Source organism: Seriola lalandi, unplaced genomic scaffold (genome assembly GCF_002814215.2).
Source record: "Seriola lalandi dorsalis isolate HSWRI2012SDOR001 ecotype SW California unplaced genomic scaffold, Sedor1 jcf7180002054927, whole genome shotgun sequence".
Taxonomy (NCBI): Eukaryota; Metazoa; Chordata; class Actinopteri; order Carangiformes; family Carangidae; genus Seriola; species Seriola lalandi.
This window is the reverse complement of record NW_019525479.1, coordinates 2,252,328-2,277,610: the sequence shown is the minus strand read 5'-3', so window position 1 is coordinate 2,277,610 and position 25,283 is coordinate 2,252,328. Positions and strand designations below refer to the sequence as shown.

Here is a 25,283-nt window from a genome sequence, read left to right as displayed (position 1 = left end):
TTGTGCTTAGAATAGATACAAAGAGATGTTAAAAGTTATGAAATACTGTAGGATAGAATTGGAAACCTGGATAAGACAGAAAATAGTGTTGACAAGGGGGGGTGGAGGGGGGGTGATATAGTTTCTGGGGATTTCATACTGCTGTGCTGAGAAGGGAAAAATCCATGAGCTAGTCCACCACTTTTCCACTGGACTTAAGACACTTGAATTCTTTCTACAAACATTCGAGTATCGATCAGAATCCTGTTACATAAGGAGGCGGTTCAGTCCAGCGCGGTGGATGTATGTAGTTTCCATGTTGATGGAACGTATTACTTCATTCGCACGATTCGGAAAAAGAAGCAGAATGTTTTCCAGGGATCTCAAGTTGTGGCAGGAAGGAAATAAGATTCCTTATTGCACAATGACATGCCAACACTGCCCAAACTGAGATCCTGTCAGCAGCCGTCCCAGCAGCTACAGCGCTGCTTGTTTAACGTTGATTGTTAATTATGAAACATGACCTAATTTTATTAGGCTGCTACAGCATTAAAAGGCAGTCCACAAATTCTTGAACTATCTCCTCCAGTCCTCTTAAACAGCCTTTAAAAAAAAAAAGTCTATCCACTTGTGCTATAAAGGAAAAGTCCCTCTCCATTGAAAAATAGGTTTTGATCATTGTTACTTAACTTTGATGTTTGGCCGTCACTGTTTGACACCATGGGGCTGTTTTAACATTCATCAGCTGAGAAGGGAAAGTTTATGAATTTGAGCATAACTTACAAATTCTGGAAGACAATCATGGTCCAACAACAAACTTAGTGTGATGTGGAAACTTGAAACCTTCAGTGCACTAACACTGAGAGAGGACTTGAGTGAATTAGGAGACATCGTGTGTCCATATTTTAAAATAAAACATTTACACATTCATGGCAGTAGATGAGCTTTTTTAGAATATTTAACCTTTTAATTGACCTTTTTTTGGGAGAAAAATTAGACTTATTGGGAAATGCACACTAAATTTTATGCCAAGAGTTAGATGTGTAGATTGATACCATTCTTATGCCTGCGCACTGGATATGAAGCTACTGTACACCCAGCAGCCAGCTGACTTAGCTTAGCACAAAGACTGGAAATAGGAAAACAGCTAGCCTGGCTCTGTCATGGATAAAAATCCCAGAGCCGATCCCAGCTGATATTTGGTGAGGGGTGGGGTAAACCCTGGACAGGTTGCCAGACTATCACAGGGCCAAGAGTAACTCTAAAATGCCAGTTAAATTGATTTTTTTAAATGTTTCGTCTACTTTTACAGTATGATTGTGTTACCTTCAGACAGACCCAGGCTAGCTGTGTCCACCTATAACCAGTCTCTTTACTAAGCTAAGTTAGCTGCTAGCTGTTCATGTGAGCAGTATCAATCTTCTCATCTAACTCTTGACAAGAAAGTGAATAAACATATTTTTCAAAATGTAGAACTTCATGCAAGAAGATGATGTTACATCGATAACCCTGACTGAAGTTACATTGCTTTAGCTTAGTTATATTCCTTTATCTTTAAATAATGGTTTGAGTGAGAGACCTGTCCAGGTGTACCCTGCAGTGCATACTGGGACAGGTCACTGCAATCACCGCAATCCTGAATGGAATAACGGGTATTGAAAGCAGACAATGGATGGTTTACTCCAAACATCATCAAGAGGTATAAAGTGTAATCAGAGTTAATGCAAAGGAGAAAAGCACAATGTACCTGGCGTATAAGAGAGCAGATCAAGAGGCCCACATGCAGGCAAAGGTCCATGCTTCCCTTTGCCCTCTGAATTTCCTTGGAAAGATTTCCATGAGACACGATACCATGAACCATTTCCATATCAAAGTTCCACTGCTTGGATTTAAAAGCTCAATCACATATGTTACACTTGGAAAACTGAAACAGGGCAATGCTCTAACCCAGACAACTCTACCTCAATGAGCTGTTTTACAGTGATGGAAAATACTGCATGAACTTGGAAAAAGAAGGTTCTCTGAGAAAAAAAAAAAAAAACGGAAGCGCAAACTCGGCCGTCTGGACAGAGGCAGTTTTCCTTTCTTAAGCGTGTGCAGTATTCATTTACTCATTCATGATCTGAGTTGCATAAGTGTTCCATAACAGTGGAGGAATTTACATCTGGTAGACAAGGCTGCTTGGACGGTCACCCCCAAAGCGTCGGCTCGGTCCACTGCGGTTCACAGAGTCATCGCAGTCAACTTGTTCACCCAGCAGTCCAGCACAGACACCCTCGCTTAGACTAATCCATGTCTCGATCCAAAACAGAGCCACTGATTACACCCCCCCCCTCCCCCACCCTCTCTCTCTCTGTACACACATTTTCCTATGAGTGGCCTTGGGTCTGACATGACTGATGTAAGCACAGGATCAGTCACCGAGGCCATGTAGACATCATAACACATGAAATATAGCTTAGATCTTTTACTCCTGATGTTCCCTGAGTGGTGCGTATTCTGCCATATGTTGAGTATGAAGTGCACATGTGATATAAGGGTGTGTATATAAGACAAATTGGGAAACATGGTCATTTACTCACTTGCTCAGAGTTAGCTTAGAAGTTTGATGCCCCTCTCGTATCTGTATGTTAGCTACAGCCAGTCGGCGGTTAGCTTAGCTTAGCTTAGCACAAACACTGGAAACGGGGGGAAAAGCTACCCTTGCTCTGTCAAAGGATTTGCAAAAATAGCAACTCTAAAACTCAATAATTAACAACGAACAATATACAATTTGTTAATTAGGATATAAAGTATTAATTTATGATGTTTAGAGATGCTAGTAGTAGAGATGGGCTAGCTGTTTCCCGTTGCGTCATCATGCTAATCTAAGCTAGCAGGTTTCCTCGCTGTAGCTTCACATTTAGCAGAAAAATATGAGTGGTATCCAACTCTCAGCAATTAAATGTATAAAATGTGTATATGTGTGTGCAATGGAAAACTATTCTTATAAACTTGACCAATATTATTCACATAATGGAAATGTTGGTTCTCAGTAGGATCAGTTTAAAAGGATTCATGCCTTGGCTAAATCCAAATATTTTTAAAATGTATGTATTTTGGAAACTACTAAGCTCAAAGCACCAGCACAGGCAGCAATTCATGGCATTGAAACAGCAATGTATAGTTTAACTTGGCTCCTCTGGGTGGCTTATTCTACAGTTTCCTCTTCTGAGCAGTATGTGAACTTGTTAATGTTAAACACAGCTTCTCTTGAAACAGTTTCAACAACCTGTTTCTTGACTTAAGCAAATGTACTGAGGATAATTAACTTTATCCATGTGTTTTCTGACCACCTGAAGACGCCTCGGTTTATTGTAAAACGGTGGCAGGTTACTGTCCCAGAGGCCGAGGTCTATAAACGTTTGATTTTCTGCCCAGATGAAGCACAAAGACAGTTGCTGTTTAAGCTCTTATACTATCTGTTTATGTCACCATAATGATTTATGCTGTTAGACCTTCAAACTCCCACTTGTTTTATTCATTATCAGTTCAGAAATTAAATGGGGAACCTCAACAGATGAGGGACAGCTGGGCTTTTTTTTTTTTTTTTTGCCTCCCTTCCAAATTTATCATGAACTCACTATTAATATACTTGACAGCACATAAACTGAAACATGACTCAGACATCTATATAGGATTTGTTTGCCAACACTGGGGAAGTGGTGGGATTTAAAGTTTACTAAAAAAAAAAAAAAAATCCTCATCACAGAGATTTATTCAAAGAAGTTTAAATGTCTTAGTATGTGTTGATGTGTTGACACACACCTTTACTCCATAACACAAGCAGCTAATGAAGTTTCATGTGATGAAAAGGTGAGTCTTTCTGTGTCTGACAGGAAACTATACACTCACTTAAGAAGCCTTAATGAATCCAAACTAGCCTATAAATATTATTTTTTCCCCTTTGGATGCTACCTTATGTAACTTTTATTGCAATGGAGAATTTGTACATGTGACTTCTGGGGTCAGTCTATGTACTGGTCTTGTTCAGCCTTTTTTTCCCCCAGTCAAGTGTTAGAAGATGCTGCACATTTCCATTAGGACATGGAAATGAATGGCAGCTTCTTCCCTAAATGGGGACAATGGAATTCTCTATATTCCATGTTCAAAACGAGCCATGACCCTTTAAATGTACTCTAAATCAACTTTTCTTTTTCTCTCTCTTCTTTTCTTTCTTTTTTTTTTTTTTTTTTTTTACAGCTGTCTGGTTTGTTATATTTACAAATTAGAAAGTCTGGTAAAACTGTGTTAAGCAAATTTTATGCAGTGTATCCTGTAATCAAACTTCAGAAGTATTTTTTGATTTTTTCTCTCTCTCTCTCTCTCTCTCTCTCTCGGTGTCCTACAGTAATTTCTTCATCCCTACAATGAAGTTCTTGTGTGCTACTGTCTGAGAGAAGCCGCAGAAATGCCTTGGCGCAGGAGCTGGAGACGTCATGGATTCCTGAGTGTGGGGCTTTGCAGGAAAGCCCTGAGTCTCCGACATGGACCGGCTCCAGGTTTCCATGGCAAAGGCGCACAAACAGGAGGAAACACTGAGGGAATCCCGTTATTTTACAGCATTGGACCATTATAAACACCCAGAGCGGGGAAGGAAGCCGCTCTAGATACTCAAGTAATCCTTATAGAGCTCTAGGAAGGGGGACTTCATACCAGAACCACTGCTGTAGCTGATGCGGCTGCATGTTTTTGAACAGAAAGGGAGTTTGCGCGCAGCTGCTGTGTCGCAGCTTGAACTTTTTGAACGTCTACAGAGTTTTTCTTTCTTCCCTGTTTCGACTCTTTTCAACTTTAATAACCGAAGAGCGCTTCCCCTGCTATGGTCGTTAGAGGAGAGTGATTTTTCATCTGTTTTTTTTATTTTTATTTATTTTTCACTTTTTTTCTCCAGATGTTTAGAGATACTTGGAGGCTGGCACAGTACCACACCATGAGGTCGATGGATCAAGGTACTGCTGAAGTGTTGTGATTATCTGGTAATCAACCCATTTGATTTTCAATTGATAGAGCAGTGTTGGTCTGGAAGTGTTTAGGACTGAAATGATTTAGTGTCATGTGTCTAACGTGTCAGTGATAGCTGGTGTTGGGATGTTGATGTTCTGGCACGCTGTAGTGGAAGAGCGCGTCTGGGCACTAAAGGGAATCACAGAGATAACGGGGGAGAATCTTGAGCCTATTGGACGCATCAAAGTAATATAATAGTGATGAAAATGAAATTGTCAAACTTTTATTTTATCGCTGAAAACTGAAAAAAGTCATTTTGGATTAACCAAAAAAATAGGCTAAGGGTAACACATAAGATATGAAAATCTGTCAAGCTTTAAATTTACATTTTTTGTGTTTTCAAGTCACGTGAGCCCACCAGACTATATCGGGTGTATTAGAACTTAAAATTGTCACTGATTTGTCTTCAATTAGTGCAAAGAGTAAAATATGGTACAAATGATATGTTGCAATGGTTGTCACATGCTGCTCGAGTACGTTCTCGGATGTATAGCTTGTGTATATGGCACTAATGATTGTGATTGGTTCTGGTTCATTCGGGCTAGATTCCCCAATTAACCCATTATCAGTGTTAGAATTGAAGTAGGATTTGCATATCACGTCGCCAAAAGAAGAGCAGAAAAATATTAAGCTGGCTGCGGGCTTCATGATGCACATCTGTCTTTTTTTTTGCTGACAGAGCATATAGGCTGTTGGTCCAGTGGGTATTAGGCTACAACTGGAAGGAACGCCCTGTTAGTACGTGTGCTGCGCTGTGCGTAAATCTGGGGGTTCCCTCGGCAGAACCTGTGCGTTCTCACCGACTGTAAAACAACAGGAAGTCCAATCCAAGACAGAGGGAGGAGAGACTGTGTGTGACGTGGCCATGTAGCAAGTAACTGTTTCAGTCCGCTTCCATCCGTCCGTGATCCATCCATCCATGATCCATCGATCCACCCATGTATGTGCACATAACCCTGTACTAATGGACAGATGTAAATCAGGTGAAGAGCCCAGTCAGCACCCTGCTGTGTCAGTGCAACATGTCAAACACCCGGGGGCAGCACCAGGCTGCACAGTCTGTCAAAAGACTCACAGCCATCTGTTTGAATGGGGTAGTTAATTCTTCACCCCCGAGCTTCACTTTTACCTTTTTTTTTTTTTTCTCCTTCATCGACGCATCAACGAACAGGGGAGGCGCGATCAGACTCGAGAGGTGAATCGAAAACTCTGCGTTCGGTGTGAAGATAGACCCGCCTTCATCTGAAAATAAATGCGGCGAGCTCAAACAGGAAACTTATGCGCTTCACCTCCTGCAGCTCACCGATGCATCATTTGACACTTGAACAGGTTCCCCAAACCCACATCAGCGCCGCAGCACCTCAGCCGCGTCTCTTGCCGATTCGCCTGAACCCAGAGGAGACCGTCAGGAGAAATTTAGACAGATGACCTCTTTTTACGACGAGAAAGACTTGGAGGAAGAGCTCAGTCGAGTCAACTACCCTGATGAGGATTTGGAGTTTGAGTACTTGTTTGAATATGAGCCACCTTGCAGCGACTTCGCTGCGGGAGATCAAGGTTTGTCCGAGGCTTTCTGGCAGCCTGAGCTGACTCCGCTCCCTCTCTTGGTTATTTGTTGTCTAAAAGTTACTCTATAACCTGCGAGCTTTATTCTTATTAATGAAAATGAAAAAGAAAAAGAGGAAGTAAGTTTGACAGGTTTTTGGATGTGGATTCTGACATCTAATAGCCACGTGAGAATATGTCAACATGAAGAAGCTTTTTCCAGCTGATTAAAAAAATAAAATAAAATGCCTGCGCACATAAAATTGCTGTTAAAGTTGGAATTATGGGAAATATCTGTGACTGTGACCATAGATGTTTTACACATATGTGTATTGTGATGAATTTTACTCTTTACTCCTCTGCAGATGACCCCAACCTTGCATCTCACAAAGTCATCAGCCCTGAGTCTGAGCAGGCTTTCCCTCTGGAGGAAGCCTCCCCATACGGCATCAAGTCCTGCAGCCCGTCCTACAGTGAACACAACACTGAGGTTCTCTCAGGATATGACAACCAGGAGGCCAGAAACTACCTGGACAGTACCCGACCTCCAGGTCTGGCTCTGAGCCCGCGGATTGAAATCACTCCCTCCCGTGAGCACTACAACCATGGTCGGGACTCCCTGCAGAACCACCACCTGAACATTAGTCCCAGACCCACCCTCACTGTGCCCGGCCATGACAACCTTCCCTACCGTGAGCCCCAGTGCCTGAGTCCCGCCAGCAGCAACTCCTCCACCAGCTGGCACTCGGAGAGCTACTCCCCCTGGGCGTCTCCTTGCGTGTCCCCCAGCAGTGGCCAGAACCCCGGAGATCTCTGTCCCCGATTACAGAATATCCACACTGGCTCCCCGCGCACCTCCCCGGGCACCTCTCCTCGCACCAGCCTAGGTGAAGACGGCCTGGGACACCGCTCACCCTCCCCCAGACCTGGCTCCCGCTCCACCTCCCCACAGGGCAAACGCACCTACGACATGTACAGGAATCCAGGCCTAGTCCCTGGACACCGTTCCCGCAGTCCCTCCCCCCACAGCGGCCATGAAGATCACAACATAGGTGCCCACTATACACACAGCAGCCTTGCTGATGCCATGAATGGTTTTGGCACCGGTCAGCCAGGCCTCGTGCCCACTAAAATAGTCAAGACATCCAACCAGGTTTACACTCTGTACCCAGAGAACCATGCAGAAGGGAACTACTTGGTGTCCTGCGAACAGGACATAAAAAACAAACCTGCTGCAGAGCCTTTCTTTGTCATCCCCCAAATCTGGTCCAAGCCGCTGGTTTCCAGCATCTGCAGGTAAAATGGCCAGGAAACCAGAGCCTATTGTTTTGGTTTAAACATGCACTCAAAATCCTCTGGACATTTTACTCATAATACTAATGATTTTTATGATTTTTTATCCTTTTCTGTATCCTTCATGTTTCTGTAGCATCCCTGTGGCTTCTCTCCCCCCGCTGGAATGGCCGATCCCCAGTCGCACAGACCAGTATGAACTCCACATTGACATGCAGCCCAAGCCGCACCACAGAGCACACTATGAGACAGAGGGAAGCAGGGGTGCAGTCAAAGCCCCCACAGGAGGACACCCTGTTGTACAGGTACGCCCAAAACAAGATACAATGAAGAAAGTACTTTTTATCAGTTAAATCGGTACAAAATAATTCATTTAGTCAAGCAGGTGAAAGCGCTGAGTGACCACATGAAGGCATGTTGTCAAGTTGTCCACTGAATTATCTTTCTAGTTTGGGAGCCTCAGGCAGCCCTGATGGGGAGGGCTTGCGTGTAATGGTATTTCCTACTCATTATGCACTCAGTAGTGGTGGAGTTATTGCCCCGGGCCAGTCGTATGAAAATCACTCTAGATGAGTTACTCTGGCTACTCTAGCACCTTTCCCTTTTCTCATTTTTTGAAACAAATCATAAAGAGCCACCTAACCCCAGACATACATATGACATACTGTAACCACCCTGTGGCCTCATCAGAAGCCTCAGAACTGAACTCAAGTCAGTGAGCAACACATGCGCTCTGATTTTTTATTTTTTTTGAAAATGCTTTCTGCCTTCCAGCTTAAAATAGTCTGCTGCTGTGTGCCCTGACCACACAAACAGATCTGTGTTCGTGTTGTCCCTCACTTCCTCTTACACACTGGGTTTGTTGACTGTGTGGGAGTCATATTAGGAAGCTGACTTGCAGCGCTGAAACACTCAGCCTCTCTAGACACATGTAGAAATTAATGCCACGGAGCCTGCGGTTAAGATAATTGTAGATAGGGAAGAAAAAGTTTGCTGATATAATTTCTCTCACAGTCACAACATTGAATTCAAACACAGCATGTTGAAATTAACTCTGACACAATTACAGTCTGGCTGTATTGTCCAAGAATAGGTTCAACTTCCCTTTCTTTGTGTCACCATGGCAACACTTCGAAGCTGTTTTTGTTGGTGATAGTGGGTATACGTTGGAAGTAAAGCTCCTCTCGCTCCTTTTCCATTTTCTGCCCATCCCCACAGGCCTCACCCTGAGGTCAGTTCTGCCTGGTTTGCCCGGCCAATCAGATGGTCAGGCCTGGCTAGCCACGGCTGCACTCCTTCACCTCGTCTCTCCTTTCCTCTTCTCCTCCTTTGCTCTCTATGTTTTTTTCCCTCCCTCCTCTCCTCTACACTCTTCTTTCTCTCTCTTTCTCTCTCTGAGCCTTGTACCCTCCACTTTACTTTTCCTACGCTGCTCTCTGTCATGACTCACTGCTCCTGCCACTGCCATGACAACCGGCCCGACTGCTCACATGGCCTGTTGAGTGTTTGCAGTCAGCTTCCTCTGTTGCACTCTGTGTGTGTCAGCTACCTGGAAATGGACCCAGCGTGCTCATTCATGTTGCCATAGTTTCTGCTGAAAAGTCTGACAGTTACATCCACTTAGATCATCATTTCATACGAATGACTGATGGACACAAGTTCAGTTTCTGACCACAGTTAAAAGGAACAGTCTCTCCATGCTCCTATTTTAAATGAACTGTATTTCTAATGCAATCAGGCACACTGCAGTGGCATCCTCTGTAGTCAGATACTTGAAAATGATACCTGTAGCGTTTGTGCCATCAATCTGAAACCATTATTCAGTGATAAAGGTTATGCGATAAACTGTTTGAACAAAAACAGCATTTAGATGCAAGTTGATGCTTTGTGGTTTTTGCAGGTTTCCTCAGGAGGAGGCACTCTCAGGTTAAAAGTAGCATCTCTCTCTCTTTCTCTCGTTCGCTATCTATCTCCAGTTTCACATTTTCACCTCTGTACAATTTCTAATTCTTGTGCCAGGACATTAAAAAGTCGTCAGTCTGGGCTGTTTATGTCATTTTCAGTTCCCTGAGTGAAAGAGAGGATCCCTGCTAAATTCTTCATCCAGTTATGAAAGAGCTGGTACAAGGCTGTAAGGGATGTGAGCTCTCTGCTGGCTTCTGTTCAAGGCTGTAGATGGAAGACTCATGCTTTTACACGTGGGTCTGACACTGATTAGCCACCTCAGGGGGAAACAACATCTGGAAAGAGGCTATGGAGAAACACAAGCAGTTTAAAGTGACTCAGACATTTCCTTCATACAAAGTCGCCTGACAGCAGGAGCTTTAAGTGAAGCAAAAAAACAAACAAAAAAAAAGAGTCAAGTGTCAAGTTTCTTGTGACTTTGTGTGTCTGCAGCTGCACGGCTACAGAGGCAAGGAGCCACTCGGCCTGCAGATCTTCATCGGTACGGCAGACGAGCGCATCCTCAAGCCCCATGCCTTTTATCAAGTCCACCGCATCACTGGCAAGACGGTTACGACCACCAGCTTTGAGAAGATTATCAATGGCACCAAAGTCCTTGAGATCCCCCTGGAGCCAAAGAACAACATGAAAGCAATGTGAGAATAGCATAACTCTTCTTTTAAAATAATTTACAATTTGCCATTGTTGCTTACATATTTATTCCTTATCCTAGAATTGACTGCGCTGGGATCCTGAAGCTCAGGAATGCCGACATCGAGCTGAGGAAGGGCGAGACAGACGTCGGCCGGAAAAACACCCGAGTTCGTCTCGTGTTTCGTGTGCACATACCTCAGCCTGGAGGGCAGCACGTCTCTCTCCAAGTGGCCTCGCACCCCATTGAATGCTGTAAGAAAACTACACAAAGGATTCATGATACGCTCTTGAGCTATTTTAACTTCTTTTAAAGGTCCCATATTTAACACTTTTCCTGTGTTTTATTTGAAATGTTGATATCCATAAGAAGAAGAATTTGTGGTTTTAAATACCAAAAACCTACTCAATGTAGTTTTACATCTCCTCCCTCAGGTTTCTCTCTGGAGCTCTAGCAACAACAGGTCTAATAAAAATATAGCAGATTTTATGTAAATACTCAGAGAAACCAAATCCTGCAAAGCTGGACGGTTGGTCCAGGTGGGTGGGACTTGGGGCATGGCTGAGGGTGATGACTTAGTCCTGATGGGTCGTTTTAAGGCTCAGTTCCTGAATACAGGCTGCGTGCATTTCTCTGTGGACTGAGGGCTTTGATACTTCCACAGTATTAATACAGAACCAAGACCTGCTTTATAATCAAAAAAGACATGGAAATCGACCTTTATACAATATGGGACCTATGAAATGGTTTTAAATTCTGATACAGTGCAGACTTTATGAATTCCCCAAGTGTGCTTCAAACTGCTGATGTTTTCATCAGTTAACAAAACTTTATACAAAATAAACATCATAAAAAAAGGGACCCATATTCAAATGAGCTTGGAGCTTGGCTGATAGTCCAGAGTCCTGCGCACAAAGATGTCTTTATGCAACCAGGGCTTCCATCCAGTAGGTGGGCGCCGCATGTTTCAGTGTCTGTGTACCTGTGTACGTGTGTGCAGTAGTAAATTCAGTGTTTGGGTACATCAGTGCATGTGTACACAGTGTTATTAAAGCACCTGGTGTAATCAAAACTCAAACAAGAAGGTCCCTTTATCTGGCTTTGACCAGCACCATAGCCAAGACCTAACATGTTAATGTTAATGTGACATGGTCTGCATGCAATATGCTCCTGTCATTGTAAAAATTTGTGACGCAGAATATAATATCATTTTATAATCGCTGCCTCCCATCTGTTTCCCCGTCACAGAAAAAGGCAGAAACAGCAGTCGCTGCCCGTCTGCTGTTAGATAAACTTTAAAAACAGTTGCTGTCAGTGAAAACCAATCAAGCGTAAAGTTGCTCACAATGACACCTACGGTGCATCTGTCAGGCCAGTTGATAAGCAGGCCGGTGTTGGTGATGGTGCGTTTGAGGAGACGTGGTTCCCCTTGCTGGTGTCATCCTCTTTGTTTTATCCAGCAAACCCGTTCAAAGGTCAGAGAGTTGTTTGTCGAAGCCTCAGTGAGTGTGGAGTTTCAGCAGAGCGAACAGGTGATAATACGCTACAAGATGAGGAAGCAGCACTTAACACAGTGTAGGACTGTTAGTGTCCAGTGTCTCTACGGAGGTGGTAGCTGATGTAATAACATCAGTGACATTAACCCTTTAACATTAACTTTCCTCTTATTATTTCCCCTCAAGTAGCTTCTTATTCTCCACTGTCTAGCGTCACATATACACTGTGTGCTATATCAAATTGTTCCAGCTTCATTGAAGCTATATGATGTTTACACTAAGTGAAACATGCAAACCCTGTGCAGTGCTCCTTTTCCATCATATGGAAATATTTTAATGCCTTGTGCATCATTTTATGCAAAATCCATCCTGACATATTTGGTGTGGATCTCTGCTAGATTTCAAAATAAAGTCCTGTGAGATTGTACATTGTTTAGCTGCACAGCAATAACTTGTAATGACTGAACTTTGACAAAGATTTAACATTTAAAGCTTTACATGCAGTTGGTAGATATTATTTATTTCAAGGCTGTTTCATCAGATTGCATCAGACTGTATGTCTGGTGGCTCTCTTCGTTTGTCCCCTTCCTGTACACAACTAAAATTTCAGGCTGTCTCTCATGACCTCTCCCGCGTTGTGATTCGACAGATTTATGTTACTGCTTATTAAAACTGAAAGCGAGGGTTTTGATTGTTGAATGACTCAGTATCACCTTTTATTGTGAAGCAGTGTCGGTTCTTGGTAATAAGTGTTGTGCAGAAAACCAATACAGAGCTTTCGTATGAAGTGTTACATGTTTTCCCACTGTAGAGTTAGACTGTTGTTGCAGACTGCAAACTGTTGACAGCTGAAATATACGATTATTTTGATACTTGATTATGAAATGTCAAAAAACTGGCAACATGCAACTTTATGGAGTCAAAGGTGACTCTTCAGATGTCTTGTTTTGTCCAATTAACAGGTCAAAACTCTTATTGTTTTTGAGAAACAAGATTTTTGTTTTTTATTATTTTATTTTTTTGATTGTCTCAATATAATTGTCTGTAAATGTAACATACTGCCCCTCTGTGTGTCCCCACAGCCCAGCGTTCAGCACATGAACTTCCCATGGTGGAGAAGCAGGACATGGACAGCTGCTCAGTCCTGGGCGGCCAGCAGATGATCCTGACTGGGCAGAACTTCAGCTCCGATTCCAAGGTCATTTTTATGGAGAAAACCCAGGGTGAGCGCTTTCAACACACACACACACACACACACGTACACACACACACCTGCCCCAGCATTTAGGTCACCTAAGAAGACACACAATGCCAGGAAAGCAAACCTATGACTAAACCTATAAATCTCTGTGTATCTGTTGGCGCTGCTGTTACACTACACAGTGTCACCACAACATTAGTGATAACCGATGACTCATAAGCAGCCATGTCTGTGTAACAAGTTTGTAGCGTTCATATTTTAGCACCTTCATTGTATAGATGGAGCCGCCTGAGTTCATTTGCATGATCCACATGATAACACCGCTGCCTGACTTCCTTTTGCCCTTTTCTTCCTCACTGACTTCCATGATGTCTTATCACTGCTCAGATGGGCCTTTTGTTGTGTGATTAATGGTTCTGTGTGTCACATGAAATGTTGTTTCATGCACATTTGTTGGCACTTGTGTGGATCTGGAAGGGACTGAAGGACTTACTTTTATGTCCCTTCATGGAAATGAAATACTTTTTTTTTTTTAAACCTCCTATTATATAATGTTAGTAGAGTAATGGAAATAATAATCTTCTGTTCTAATCTTTTGCAAAAATGTATAGGTCGAAATGGAATTATTTAAGTATGATTGGTATAATTTCACGTGCCTGAGTTCACAAGAGTCAGTCACTCATTGACCTTGACACAGGGATGTTTCATTCTTTTTGGTTACATAAGCTGCTTAGCTGTTAAAAAACTAATTTTAATGTCCCATATTTAAAATTTTTATTTGAAGTGTTGATATATTAATAAGAAAATATATTTGTGGTTTTTAAGAACCAAAAACCATCTCAATGTAGTTTTACATCTCCTCTATCTCGAGCTCTAGCAACAACAGGTCAGTGAGCCAATCAGAAGAGAGGAGGCTCTGAGTCTCTCTTCTGATTGGCTGACTGTTTTCTGAGTGGTTGAATAAAATTATAGCAAATTTCAGGTAAAAACTCAGAGAAACCAAATCCTGCAAGAATCAACGGTGGGTCCGGGTGGGCGGGGCTTGGAGCATGGCTGAGAGCGGTGACTGCTTTGTTGTGACATCACAAAGTCATAGAAGTCCTGACGACTCGTTTCAAGGCTCATTTTCTGAGTACAGGCTGTGTGCATTTTTCTGTGGACTGAGTGCTTTGATACTTTCACAGTATTAACATAGAACCTAGACCTGCTTTATAATAGAAAAAGACATTGACATCTCACTTTATACAATATGGGACGTTTTTAAAGGGAGTGAGTAGTATTGTGTGTCTATGAAGGGAGTAATTCATATAGTTTTGTGTTCATCACCTGCTGTAAATCATGTAAGGTTATTTGGGATGAGAGTGTTGGGGATGGGGAGAGGGTTATGTAAAAAGACTTTTTTTATAGATCGACTTTTTTTACTGTGATATTGTGACTCACTGGCTCCACTGCTGTCTGAGAGCAGAGAGCTTGGCCTTTTTAGATGCAAGCACTTCACAGGCTACCCTAACTAAAACTTGGACCCCAGGCTACTTTTTTTTTTTGTCCGGGGTTCCCTGCCGCTGTGTTACGACACACAGCAGTAATGGATAGTAAGACAGAGACGGAAAAAGAAACCTTACGAAGAGGGATTGCCATTGTTTTGGAGAGTTTCTGTATGACACAAAGTTCTGGACTAGTGCAGCTGTGAAATCCCTCAGAATGAGAGACAGCTGCCTCTGGCTGGAGCTCCCCTGGCTCTTGTGCTTGGACAAGGAGGGTTGTACGGAGGGAAGGAAAGCTTCCACGGCCAAGTCGAGCCTGCTCAGGCTCCTCTCTCTCTCTCTCTCTCTCTCCAGCTCCTTCTCTCTCCCCCGTTTCCACCTCCACACACAGTTATCTCCAATGGGAGAACAAGTCGGGGTATCCCTTAGAGTAGAGACGCAAACAAATACAAACGCCAAGAAAGCAGTAATCATCACATTCTGTAAGAGAAGTGGAGAGAGTTGATCATGAAAATACAGTTTAAAACAAAAGTTGGCAAGATGTATGGAATCCCCCTTCCTCCTGCTGACTCATTTAAGCCATGTGTTTTTCATTTGCAATTTGAGAGAGGGTTTCCCACCTACAGTAACAAACTCGCTGCAGCACATGTCATATCATGTGTTCGGGCCACATGGAGTTTACGTTCCACATTTAGTTTTTAACCTTTTCACCCAAATGACAGCTTAAATGTAATCTGATGAAGTGTGATGTAACATGACATGGACCGTCATCGCTGCAGAAAAGTCCAGATGCTCGCAGTTCTCAGCACATCCCTGCCAATGTTGTGTTTCTGCTTCCTACATTAACATTCAGTCAGAGCTGCATTCAGGAGTAGACAGGTGGTTCTTCCACAGACTGTCTGCGGGTGAACCTACTGGTCATTGCTAACTTTAGCTGTGACTTAAAAATGATATAATCTACATGCACATAGAGCCTTTTTCTTTCCACATGATTTTTAAAATAAATGTAGCCAGACAGACGTTGTCTGTGCATCTTCTGTTTATAACAGAATAAGGTCATTTCTCCAAAGGACAGTATTCAGCATTTTTAGAGAGTCTAGAGATTTGCAGAATTTTACCACTGTCTGGTGCATCTTGAAACAATCAACCTTACTTACTTTAATCCATAGTTAATTACCACATTGTTTGACTGCGGTTTTCACTTTCTCTCTCTTTGCTTCTTTCTAGATGGGCAACAAATTTGGGAAATGGAAGCAACAGTGGACAAAGACAAGAGCCAGCCTGTACGTATAATTTTACATCAGAAGCCGTTTAATGCAAAAATTCACACAGAACATGTCAGTTGTCATGAATTAGTTGCTCAGTTCAAACAAACAGATCAGTTTCAGTTCATCACACGGTTCTGTCTTGCAGAGTATGCTGTTTGTGGAGGTGCCGTCCTACAGAAACACGTCCGTCTGTCATTCTGTCAAAGTGAACTTCTACGTCATCAACGGCAAGAGGAAGCGCAGCCAGCCTCAACATTTCACCTACACACCACTGGCATGTAAGAATGCTAGTCAACCTCTTTGTGGTATGCTGACGTCTCACACTGAGATTTCAAAGTAAAATGATTTTTTTGAAGATTTTGATAAGACTGTTATTATGAGTACACAGATGAAACGATTTGCACACAACTCCCTCTAATACATTTATTTGATCTTTTGTTTTCTCACAGCTCCATCCATCAAGACAGAGCCTTTAGATGAATATGAAGCAGACCACATGGGCTTTGCAATGCCTCAGATCTTAGGCTTATCCCCACACTCCTACTACCATAACCCACGCAACGTCCTCCACCCAGACAACGGCCTGGTCTCTGGCAGCATGGCCTCCTGCCAGCGTCTCAGCTCCAGCCTTCCCAGCCAGGACGCACGTTTCCAGCAGCAGAGCCCGGCCATCGTCTACTCTCGTGGGGGGAAGAGTCTGAGCGGCAGCCCAAGCCTTTATCAGCAGACTGGAGGGATGATGGCTGAACCCCACCGGTCGGTCCTGGTCCACACAGGCTCCCCGGCTCAGTCTGTAGGTCCTATCAGCGCAGGCCAGCACCCTTCTATCATCCAGTTCTCCCCCACCAACCACCACCTACTCCGGGCAGGAGACCCCCAGCCTCTCGCTGCTCCTCAGCCTGACACCCAGCAGATCATCTACTGCGATGGCTACTCCCCTCAGGCCGCCACCTCCCACTCACCCACATCCCCCCAGGCTCAGGCGGCGGTGACACACCCTCAGCACTATCCCACCGTGATCCAGCAGCAGCCCTACACGCAGAAGGGGCAGCAGAAAAGCCGGGCTGCCCCCGGCACAGGGCAGGCAGAGGCTCCAGGGGATGGACAGAGGAGGGTGACAGTTAAAGAGGAGAACCTGGACCAGGCCTACCTAGATGATGGTGAGTGTAAGTTATTGCTTTTATATTCTGTGTGAGTGGGATTGCTTGTTGTGTCATTCACAGCGTGTGTCTTTATCAGCTAAGTGTAATGAGGTGAAAATAAACAGACGGACAAAGTGATGGATATGTGCAATTCTCTTTTGGGAAAGAGATGGATGATAAGACATGGGAGCAGAGATACATTTCCTAAGAACAATTCAAGGATATTTACAATATCTGCGCCATCTCCTTCGCATATCCTGGTCCAATCTACGTGCTACAGTATCCCTCTGAACAAAGTCAACAGAACAAGCTCACACTGTTAAAACAATCCATGCCAAAGGTGGAAATAACAGGGATTATGAGTCATATGTTTATACTTATGCTTGTCAGCCTCATTACCCTCTGACAGAATTAATGTCAGGTCACATCCAGCAACAGGCAAGAGGTTGAACCTCTTCTTAGGCTCTACAAATTATATTATGTTTTATAATAGAAGAGAAAGTGATGCAATATTTTTCTTTTCTTCAGCCCGTGTCAGTCAGGTGATGTTTAAAGGCAGTTTGAGGTTGTCCATTCTGCTGGACGCAGGGGTTTTGTCTGGCACCGCTGCACATCAGGAAATGAGCTTTTTTCTCTCTCTCGCTTTAAAGACAGCGAGGGAGGGAGAAAAAAGTGTCACTCTCCTGACCGCCTCGACATGTTGACACTGTTATGAAGTGAAAAACAACTTCCATGGCAACCATTGTCAAACAGTGGAACGGGCTGCCTGGGAGAGCTGGGGAAAGCCTCTTTGTTTGTTGTAGTTGGCCGGGGCTTCTCCTTGGCCTTACGCCCCTTGATTCTGTTGGGGAACCCACCAGAGGATTAGCTTTTTTCCGACCACGGGATTCTGCCAATCTGGCACAAGAAATTCCTATTTGCAGCTGCTCTCCTCCAGAAATCCAGCCTGATCCCTGTAAGATAGCAGGAGGGTGGAGGTTGGTTTGCAGGAAAAGGAAAGACGCTGTGTGTCTGTGTGTGTGTGTGTGTGTGTGTGTGTGTGTGTGTGTGTGTCTGTGTGTGTCAATGGAAAAAATGAAACGAAGAAAAAAAGGCCAGCGAAGGAATTTGTGTTTTTTGGATGGAGCTTGCAGGGTTTCCCTCCGCAGTAAACAGCAACAGGGCTGTGAGTTTGTGAATTAACAAGCAGTTTGAGGAACAGTCACAGTGAGCCTCCAGTTTGATCCTCCCATCATCAAAAGGCGTTGACGGCCAGTCAGTCTCCCCAAGGTGCCGCTGCATCTTTGTTCAGTCCTTTTTTTTTTTTTAAATTCAAATCGCACATTACCTTCTCCCTGAAAATCTTATAAAAAGGGTTAGGGTTACTTGGATTTAATTGGTTCAGGAAATTTTTTATTATTTTATAACTATTATATAAAGCAAAAACCTTATTAATGATGCGTTTACAGTTGCAGTTGGATTGCATTCCCCCTCTTATCACTCCTACAGGTGATAATCCACCACCGGCATCATTGCAGGGTCTAGTCATCACCTTTTAATGAAGAAAACAATCAGGGGACTTCCCAATATTCAAAACTTTTTTTTTTTTTTTTTTCAAACTAAGGTGAGAAGATAAATAAGGTCAAAAAATCCCTCTGGTGTTCAACTGCAAGGGTGATGAAGGGAGATTCTGACCACAAACAATCATTTAAGTTAGGACCATCAAACACATTTTCACCAAAGTGAGATTGTCAACATTACTCATCGAGACATGTGCTTCAGTCTGTAGTCACTTTTGGAAAAAGGGGTGATGCCACATCCTGGTATCATCACAGTGTTGTGGTCGATAACTGTCACATCTCCGAGGTGCCTGAATTGTGTCAACCTTTAGTGACAAGTGTTAAAAAGAAAGTCTCTTTCATTTTGTATCCAAACCTGGCTCATAATCACTCCCACACGCAAGATTTGTATCTTCAGCGCTCACACAAGTTGCTATGCCTCCTGTTGCTGCTCAAACAAGACCCAGTTTGTTGAATGATATTTACATTCTTTTATCCTATTGAAATAAAAATAAAAAGATACCTGTAGAAACCTGCCTTACCTTTCGACCGCAGAGGTCAAGAATGTCTGGAATAGCTCACCGCGTGCCACATAGTTTGTGAAAACCAAAAAACGAGCCACTGGCGAAGCCTACAAAGGCTGAGAGTGACAGATTTAGTGGGTGTGGAATAAAGCCCAGAGGCAGTGGAGCAGGTGAAATTGTTCCAGCAGGTAGAGATCAGGGCAGGAGAGATAAAGCACATAGCAACAGCCTGGTGGGCACGCATTAGTCTCAGCTCACTTCCATCCCATTTCCACAGCTTGGACTTACAGCCGCAGTGATGAGTGCATAACAGCTGCTTGAAGACACGTAATATTGTTTAATTTACTGCGCACAAGGTATTTTCGGAGAGTTTGTTCATGTGTGGAGATTTTGCCTCTGAAAGGTCTTATCTTAAAACAATACTCAGATACTCAATGTAAGGTGCACAATGTAAGGTTTTTGGTTGTTGTAATGCTTCTTTCTCTACTCAATGTGAGTCTTCCAAATGCAACTATACTGTAAGACAAGGGAGTGACGATCCACAGTCTTTCTGTAGAAAGAGTCTGTAGCCCAGTAGTGATTGGTGAGGCTATGCACAGTGGTGCTTTGAGCTGAATGCTATTCATCAGCATGCTAACATGTTCACAATGACACTGCTAACATACTGATGATAAGTTGGTACAATGTTTGCCCACTAAATCTGACTTTAGTGGTTAGCATGCTAACACTTACACACAGGTATTTGGTCAATGACACAAATTGACCCTGTGACCTGTTTATGGCGCTAAATGAAAAGTCATGCAATTGTCAAAGTTACTACAGTTCATTCATTCACGTGTACTAAATTTTACAACAACCCAATATATTATTGGCATGACGTTTCCCTCAAAATCCCAACCGCTAGAGGAAAAGTCAGGGTCACCAGTCAGTGTGATTAATCCTCTGTGGACCATGAATGTGGAACAAAATTCAACGGCAGGTGTTGAGATATTTCAGTCTGGACCAAAGTGCTGGACCACCAGACTGACATTGTTATCCACAGAGCCAAGCGTAGCATCACTAAGTTCATCTGAAGCTAATATGAGACTTCAGCAGTTTGTCAAATTAAGTGAGTATCTCCCAAAGTTACTTTTGCCATTGCAACATTTTCTCTTTGTGATTCCTTAGACAGGTGCTTCCCTCGCTGATCAGGTGTAGGGGCCAGTAACACAAAGAGGGACTTGTACTGAAAGGGCTGTATATCAATACCACTACCCAGTTATCCCATATTAAAATATACATACTAACTGTGGCTGAACTTTGGAATACATTTTTGCACAGAAAGGAATTTGATTTACGCTACATTTAATCTATTATATCCAGTATAAAGAGAGGGAACAATAACAGCAACAAGTAACTATTTCATTGTACATATGAGTGTGTGTGAGTATTATTTCAAGGCAGGCTTGTTAATGTGAGCACTGACACACCGGATCTGTGGTTAGCTCGGTGGTTAGCTGTCAGTCCAGTCACTCCACTTTCTCTCTGTGGTTTTCAGCTTCATGCTGTCATTACAGTCCCACACCAGCCTCACTCGAATCAATCCAGTCAAACGCAACCGATGAACGTACCGTGCACCCTCTCTGCACACGCAAACACACACACACACACACACACACACACACACACACACACACTGTATGCACATGCAAATACTCGCGGACACACAAACAACACACACATTCCAGCTCGCAGCAGGCAGCGTGCAGCGACTGAGTCAGCTACTGTATGAGGTGTCTCTCTCTCTCTCTCTCTCTTGCTCTCTCTCTCTCTCTCCTCCCACTGTCGGTTGGTAAACAGTGCAGCTCATTGGTGCAGAACTCAGGAGCCAGACACTCACCTATTGAAGAGACTAGCCCGAGTGTTCCCTCAGCCAGCCTCAAATAGCCAGTCCGTGCCAACCCTTCATTAGACTGAGTAAAGCCCCACTGTATATTGCCCCGCTGCGGCGCTCCCGCTGCTTCTCTAAGCTCGTTTTATGCTCAGGAAAAAATCCTGTGGCACCGCTGGGGAGATGAAAGTTTCTTTAAGGCATTAGGTGTCAGAGGGAATTCCACTACAGACTAAAATAAACATGGACACTGATGTTGTGACGACAGCAGAGCGCCCAGTTTGGCTTGCTCCCTTCAGTCCTGCGACTCTCAGATGCTGCTCTGGCCATAAAGTGTGCTCAGTGTTGAGCCGCTGTAACGGGCCGTTGCTCTTTCACATCTGCAAGTGATCAGATGGAGGCAGCAGCAGAGACACAGAGGCACACAAAGATCAGTTTGTTGGATGGTCGAGCATTTCTGTCTCATTGCTTAATCAAAACACTCTGCTACTTAATAATTTATGTTAAAGAATAACAGTTTCTCTCCCAGTCCAGACAGTTTTTTGATTTTATTTACAGCTCTTGACTGTTGGTCTTATATAAGAATATGCCATTACCTTGAAATAGTTTTTTTTTTTTATAAAGCTAATTGTGTGTTCTGCCTTTCACAGCCTGTTATCTGCTAACAGATTCTGTCGTGTGGGTGAGGTGGCATCTGATTTCACTTTACGTGTGTTTTAATAGTTGCACCCTTGGGCTCGCAGCTATGTAAATCAAGGCTTTAAATAGAGGGTGCACAAGCCGGCTGAAGAAAGTCCCTCTACCTCTAAAATAAGGCGCTGCAAGGTAGCAACATGTAGTATTGTGTACCGAATCATCTTAATATCTTTCATTCATTCATCCAACCTTTTGTGTTGCTGTTAATGTTATTTTGTTAATGCTAACAATCAAATTCTAACATATACATTTTTTTACTTAAAGTAAATAGCCCAATCCCAGAGTTTTGCCCATCGCCATGGTTGCAAAATCACAGACATGATATTCCTCTTGAATGGCATGGTTTGCAGGCAAAAGCTTTTTTGGCCCACTTTGAAATCCTCATATTACTCATCGGCCCTAATGAGTTCCCCCAGGGCACAGTGAGAGCAGTGGCACCATCCTATAATGCCTCCAAGTGCCAGTGTACACAGTCAGACACACAGGAGGCTTCCAGGCCTGCGCTCCCAGATAAACACCAGAGCTAAACACAGACGGCGTGGCATATCTGGAGAGATGACATATTACACATAGCTGGCATTCCTTCCTGCTTGATGCAGAGCAACCTGTTGACAGTCGAATGTTTGAGTGTGTGTGAGCTGGTGTAATGGTCGCTAGCTGCACTTCCTCCACACTTAACCGCTCGGGTGTCAGTCGTTATTTTATCAGCACGTACACAACAAAGCTCCACATGCACCAAACCCTGTAGTTGTAGTATGTTAGCAGGTGTAAGAAACATCAGTTATTCAAGCCACAAATCCAAACTTTTATTTTATTTTTAAAGGTTTCATTGCCACCCACCCCTCCGCTCACTGTGCGTCTATTTTTAGAAACATGACACTGTGAAAGTTTCCATTTCAACACCCTTCCTCCTCAGTTGAATGTCTGTGCACAAACTTGTAGTGATCTGAGTAACAGGAAGTAATCATCTTATAGGCTCTTGCATATCTCTACCTCTAGTGGTGACTCAGTATAAATGCAGCATTTATCAGCCTTCCACCAATGCCCTGCACAGAAATGTCAGTCGGACCATAATTCATTTCTGTCAACAGTGTTTAAGGAAAATAAAATTTTTGGAATTTGAGATTTTATTGTCATTGTCTAACAACCCCTCTCTTTCTTTGCTTTACAGTGAATGAGATCATAAGAAAGGATCTGACAGGCGTTCAGGCCAGAGGGCAGACATAGAGGACGGACTCGAGCAGGAAATGACAACACACACACACACACACACACACACCCACACACACACACACACACACACACACACACACAAACACCGACAGTCTTCAACCTTCCATTGAGATGATGCACTTCCTCGTTTCCTTTACCTGTAGAAATAGAAATATCAGCTCTGAACAGTTGTGTTTGCTTTGGATGTTTTCCTGCAAGAAACACGCACCAAACAGAAGAATTCATTCGACCTGTAACGTCTGCAACCAATGCATCAGGCCAATGTGCCTTATTTTGTTCATCTTCTCTTCAGGTTCCACTGCTTTACAAAGGAATTAAAAAAAGATAAAATCAGGGCAAATAAAAATCCTGAGAATAGCAGCAGCAATAAAATCACATCTGTCATCCTCTGACATGTAAATAATGAAATTTCTGAAAATTTCAGGTTGACATCACACCAAAAATTCACCCTAAATACAACATATACGACATAAGTGGCCAAAAGTTTGTCGTCTTTAATTCTTCTTGCACAAAGTGTGTATGTTGTCTGTGTATAACGTTGTGTGCTCACATGCTGATCATCTCATTTTAAGTGCAGTTTTTCTAATCGTGAAACGCGCACTGCCTTATAACCATATACAAATGAACTATTGTGACGCCTCCTAATATGCACTGTTTTCAACAACAGGAGGTTAATGTTATTACATTTTATATAATATTGAGTCATGTGAATAATGTACCATTTTTATATTCGTAAAATATATATTGCCAAAGTGGCTTCACAGGTGCCTGTGATGCAGCGGTGATAGCATGGGTCTGCCTTTCCTTTAAATGATTTCTGTGCTTGAGTTGATTTTAGTTTTCAATCTTGCATTGAACATCATTTAAAAACAGCTCATGAAAGCTGAAGTGAGAGGTTTTGTACACTCTGAACTAAAGGTGGTTTTCTAGCTTTTTTTTTTTTTTTTTTAATCAAAAATTTTCTCTATTTTATTTGTTGATTGTAATAACATCTGTGGCTGTTTCCACAGTCTTAACACAAAATATCCAAAGCTTATACTGTGTGTATTGTTTTGTGTACTGCGTGTTTTGTGTATACCCGTAATGACAATCAGTATACTCAAAGCTAAGTGCCTGCCTATGCAGAAGCTTCGTGCTTGCCGATGTAAAGAGCCTACGTTTTATTTCCTGTACCTGCCGTCATACTGAAAGCACAGCAGTGGAGACACAGTATGGATTACTGATGTGCTAACACAGCTGGCTTTGATGAAGAAAAGGCAGTTGTTAAAATACATATATTTGTAATATGGTAATATTTCACTGAGTGAATTGGAGTACCTGAAAAGTGCCAAGTGCCATTTATATGATTGTAAAGAAAAACAAATGTTGCAAGTGATGTAAAAGTGGTTAAAAACACATAATGGAAGTAAAATATAAGACTGAATCTCAATGCTTCATATTTTATAGGGACCTATTTGATAATAAGATTATATTGAGCAATATTAGTAAAGCTAATATTGATCTATTAATGATATTTTTCATTGAGCCAGTACAGCACAAGTGCATTTGACATTTCTTGAATGTAATCTATATGAAATTCCCCTTTTCTGTAAATAGTAGATAAGTGTGATTGTGTTCCGATGAAGTTTGAGTAGACTAAAATACAAACGAGTTGTTGTCTGTTATATCTTTTATCTGTTTATAATTTACACAATGATTTAGTTATCATTATATCGTTCATCTGTTTTATTACAATGTAAAACTGTCTGAAGGGAATTATGATACATTACCTAAAACTCATTAGAATATCCCTTTTAATAGGTTATATTTTTGTTTATGCGTTTGTTATTGTTATTTTACAATCCTTAAAGAAATCTTTGGTAATGAAAGGGTTATTAATACTGTCTTATTTTATTTTTCTGTGTTGATAGTTGTCTCGTATTTGTTCCATTTTGAGTCTTTGTGCCTCCTAAAAAGTCTCTGTTTCATGCTATTTTTGTATCCTTAAAAGTAGAAATAAATAATAACCATATCCATCAAGATTGTCCTTGTTTTTAATGCATCAACCCTGTTATAACCCACTGTAACATTAAGTGTACTGTGTACTGTCAGTGTGTAGAGCAGACACAGCTCAGAGGTGTCTCTTCTCTCTCTCTGGTTCCTATTATGAGAGGAAAATTGAAAATTAGTAGACTCACTGCAGACAGTGACTCATCAAATGCTCCCCTCCTGTCCTGAGCCAGGAAAAGAGACACCCCTGGGAGACCAAACATGTTTGTTTTTACTTTATGCAGCATAAAAATATTCAGAACTTAAAAGTTGAACCTGGTAATATTGCACTGTTTACACAGCCGCACGTGACCGTGGACAGTGCTCACACAGTTTCAAACTCG

The 25,283-nt window shown here is 42.6% G+C and overlaps 1 protein-coding gene across 4 annotated transcripts; it reads left to right on the top strand.

Moving 5' to 3' along the window:
- Window positions 1–4,473: 4,473 nt before the first annotated feature.
- nfatc2a (nuclear factor of activated T cells 2a) lies at window positions 4,474–24,930 on the top strand. Of its 4 annotated transcripts, none has more exons than XM_023393021.2 (10): window positions 4,474–4,970; window positions 6,936–7,866; window positions 8,000–8,168; window positions 10,261–10,463; window positions 10,541–10,713; window positions 13,038–13,178; window positions 15,868–15,923; window positions 16,054–16,213; window positions 16,358–17,074; window positions 22,850–24,930. In XM_023393021.2, exons 1-10 carry the CDS (start codon window positions 4,913–4,915, stop codon window positions 22,903–22,905), a joined length of 2,664 nt encoding a protein of 887 aa, XP_023248789.1. In that variant the 5' UTR covers window positions 4,474–4,912; the 3' UTR covers window positions 22,906–24,930. The 4 variants fall into 4 exon arrangements, with proteins under 4 accessions (XP_023248789.1, XP_023248787.1, XP_023248785.1 ...); XM_023393019.2 differs by lacking the exon at window positions 4,474–4,970 and adding an exon at window positions 5,930–6,582 and having other exon boundaries at window positions 16,054–16,186; XM_023393017.2 differs by lacking the exon at window positions 4,474–4,970 and adding an exon at window positions 5,932–6,582.
- Window positions 24,931–25,283: the final 353 nt, after the last annotated feature.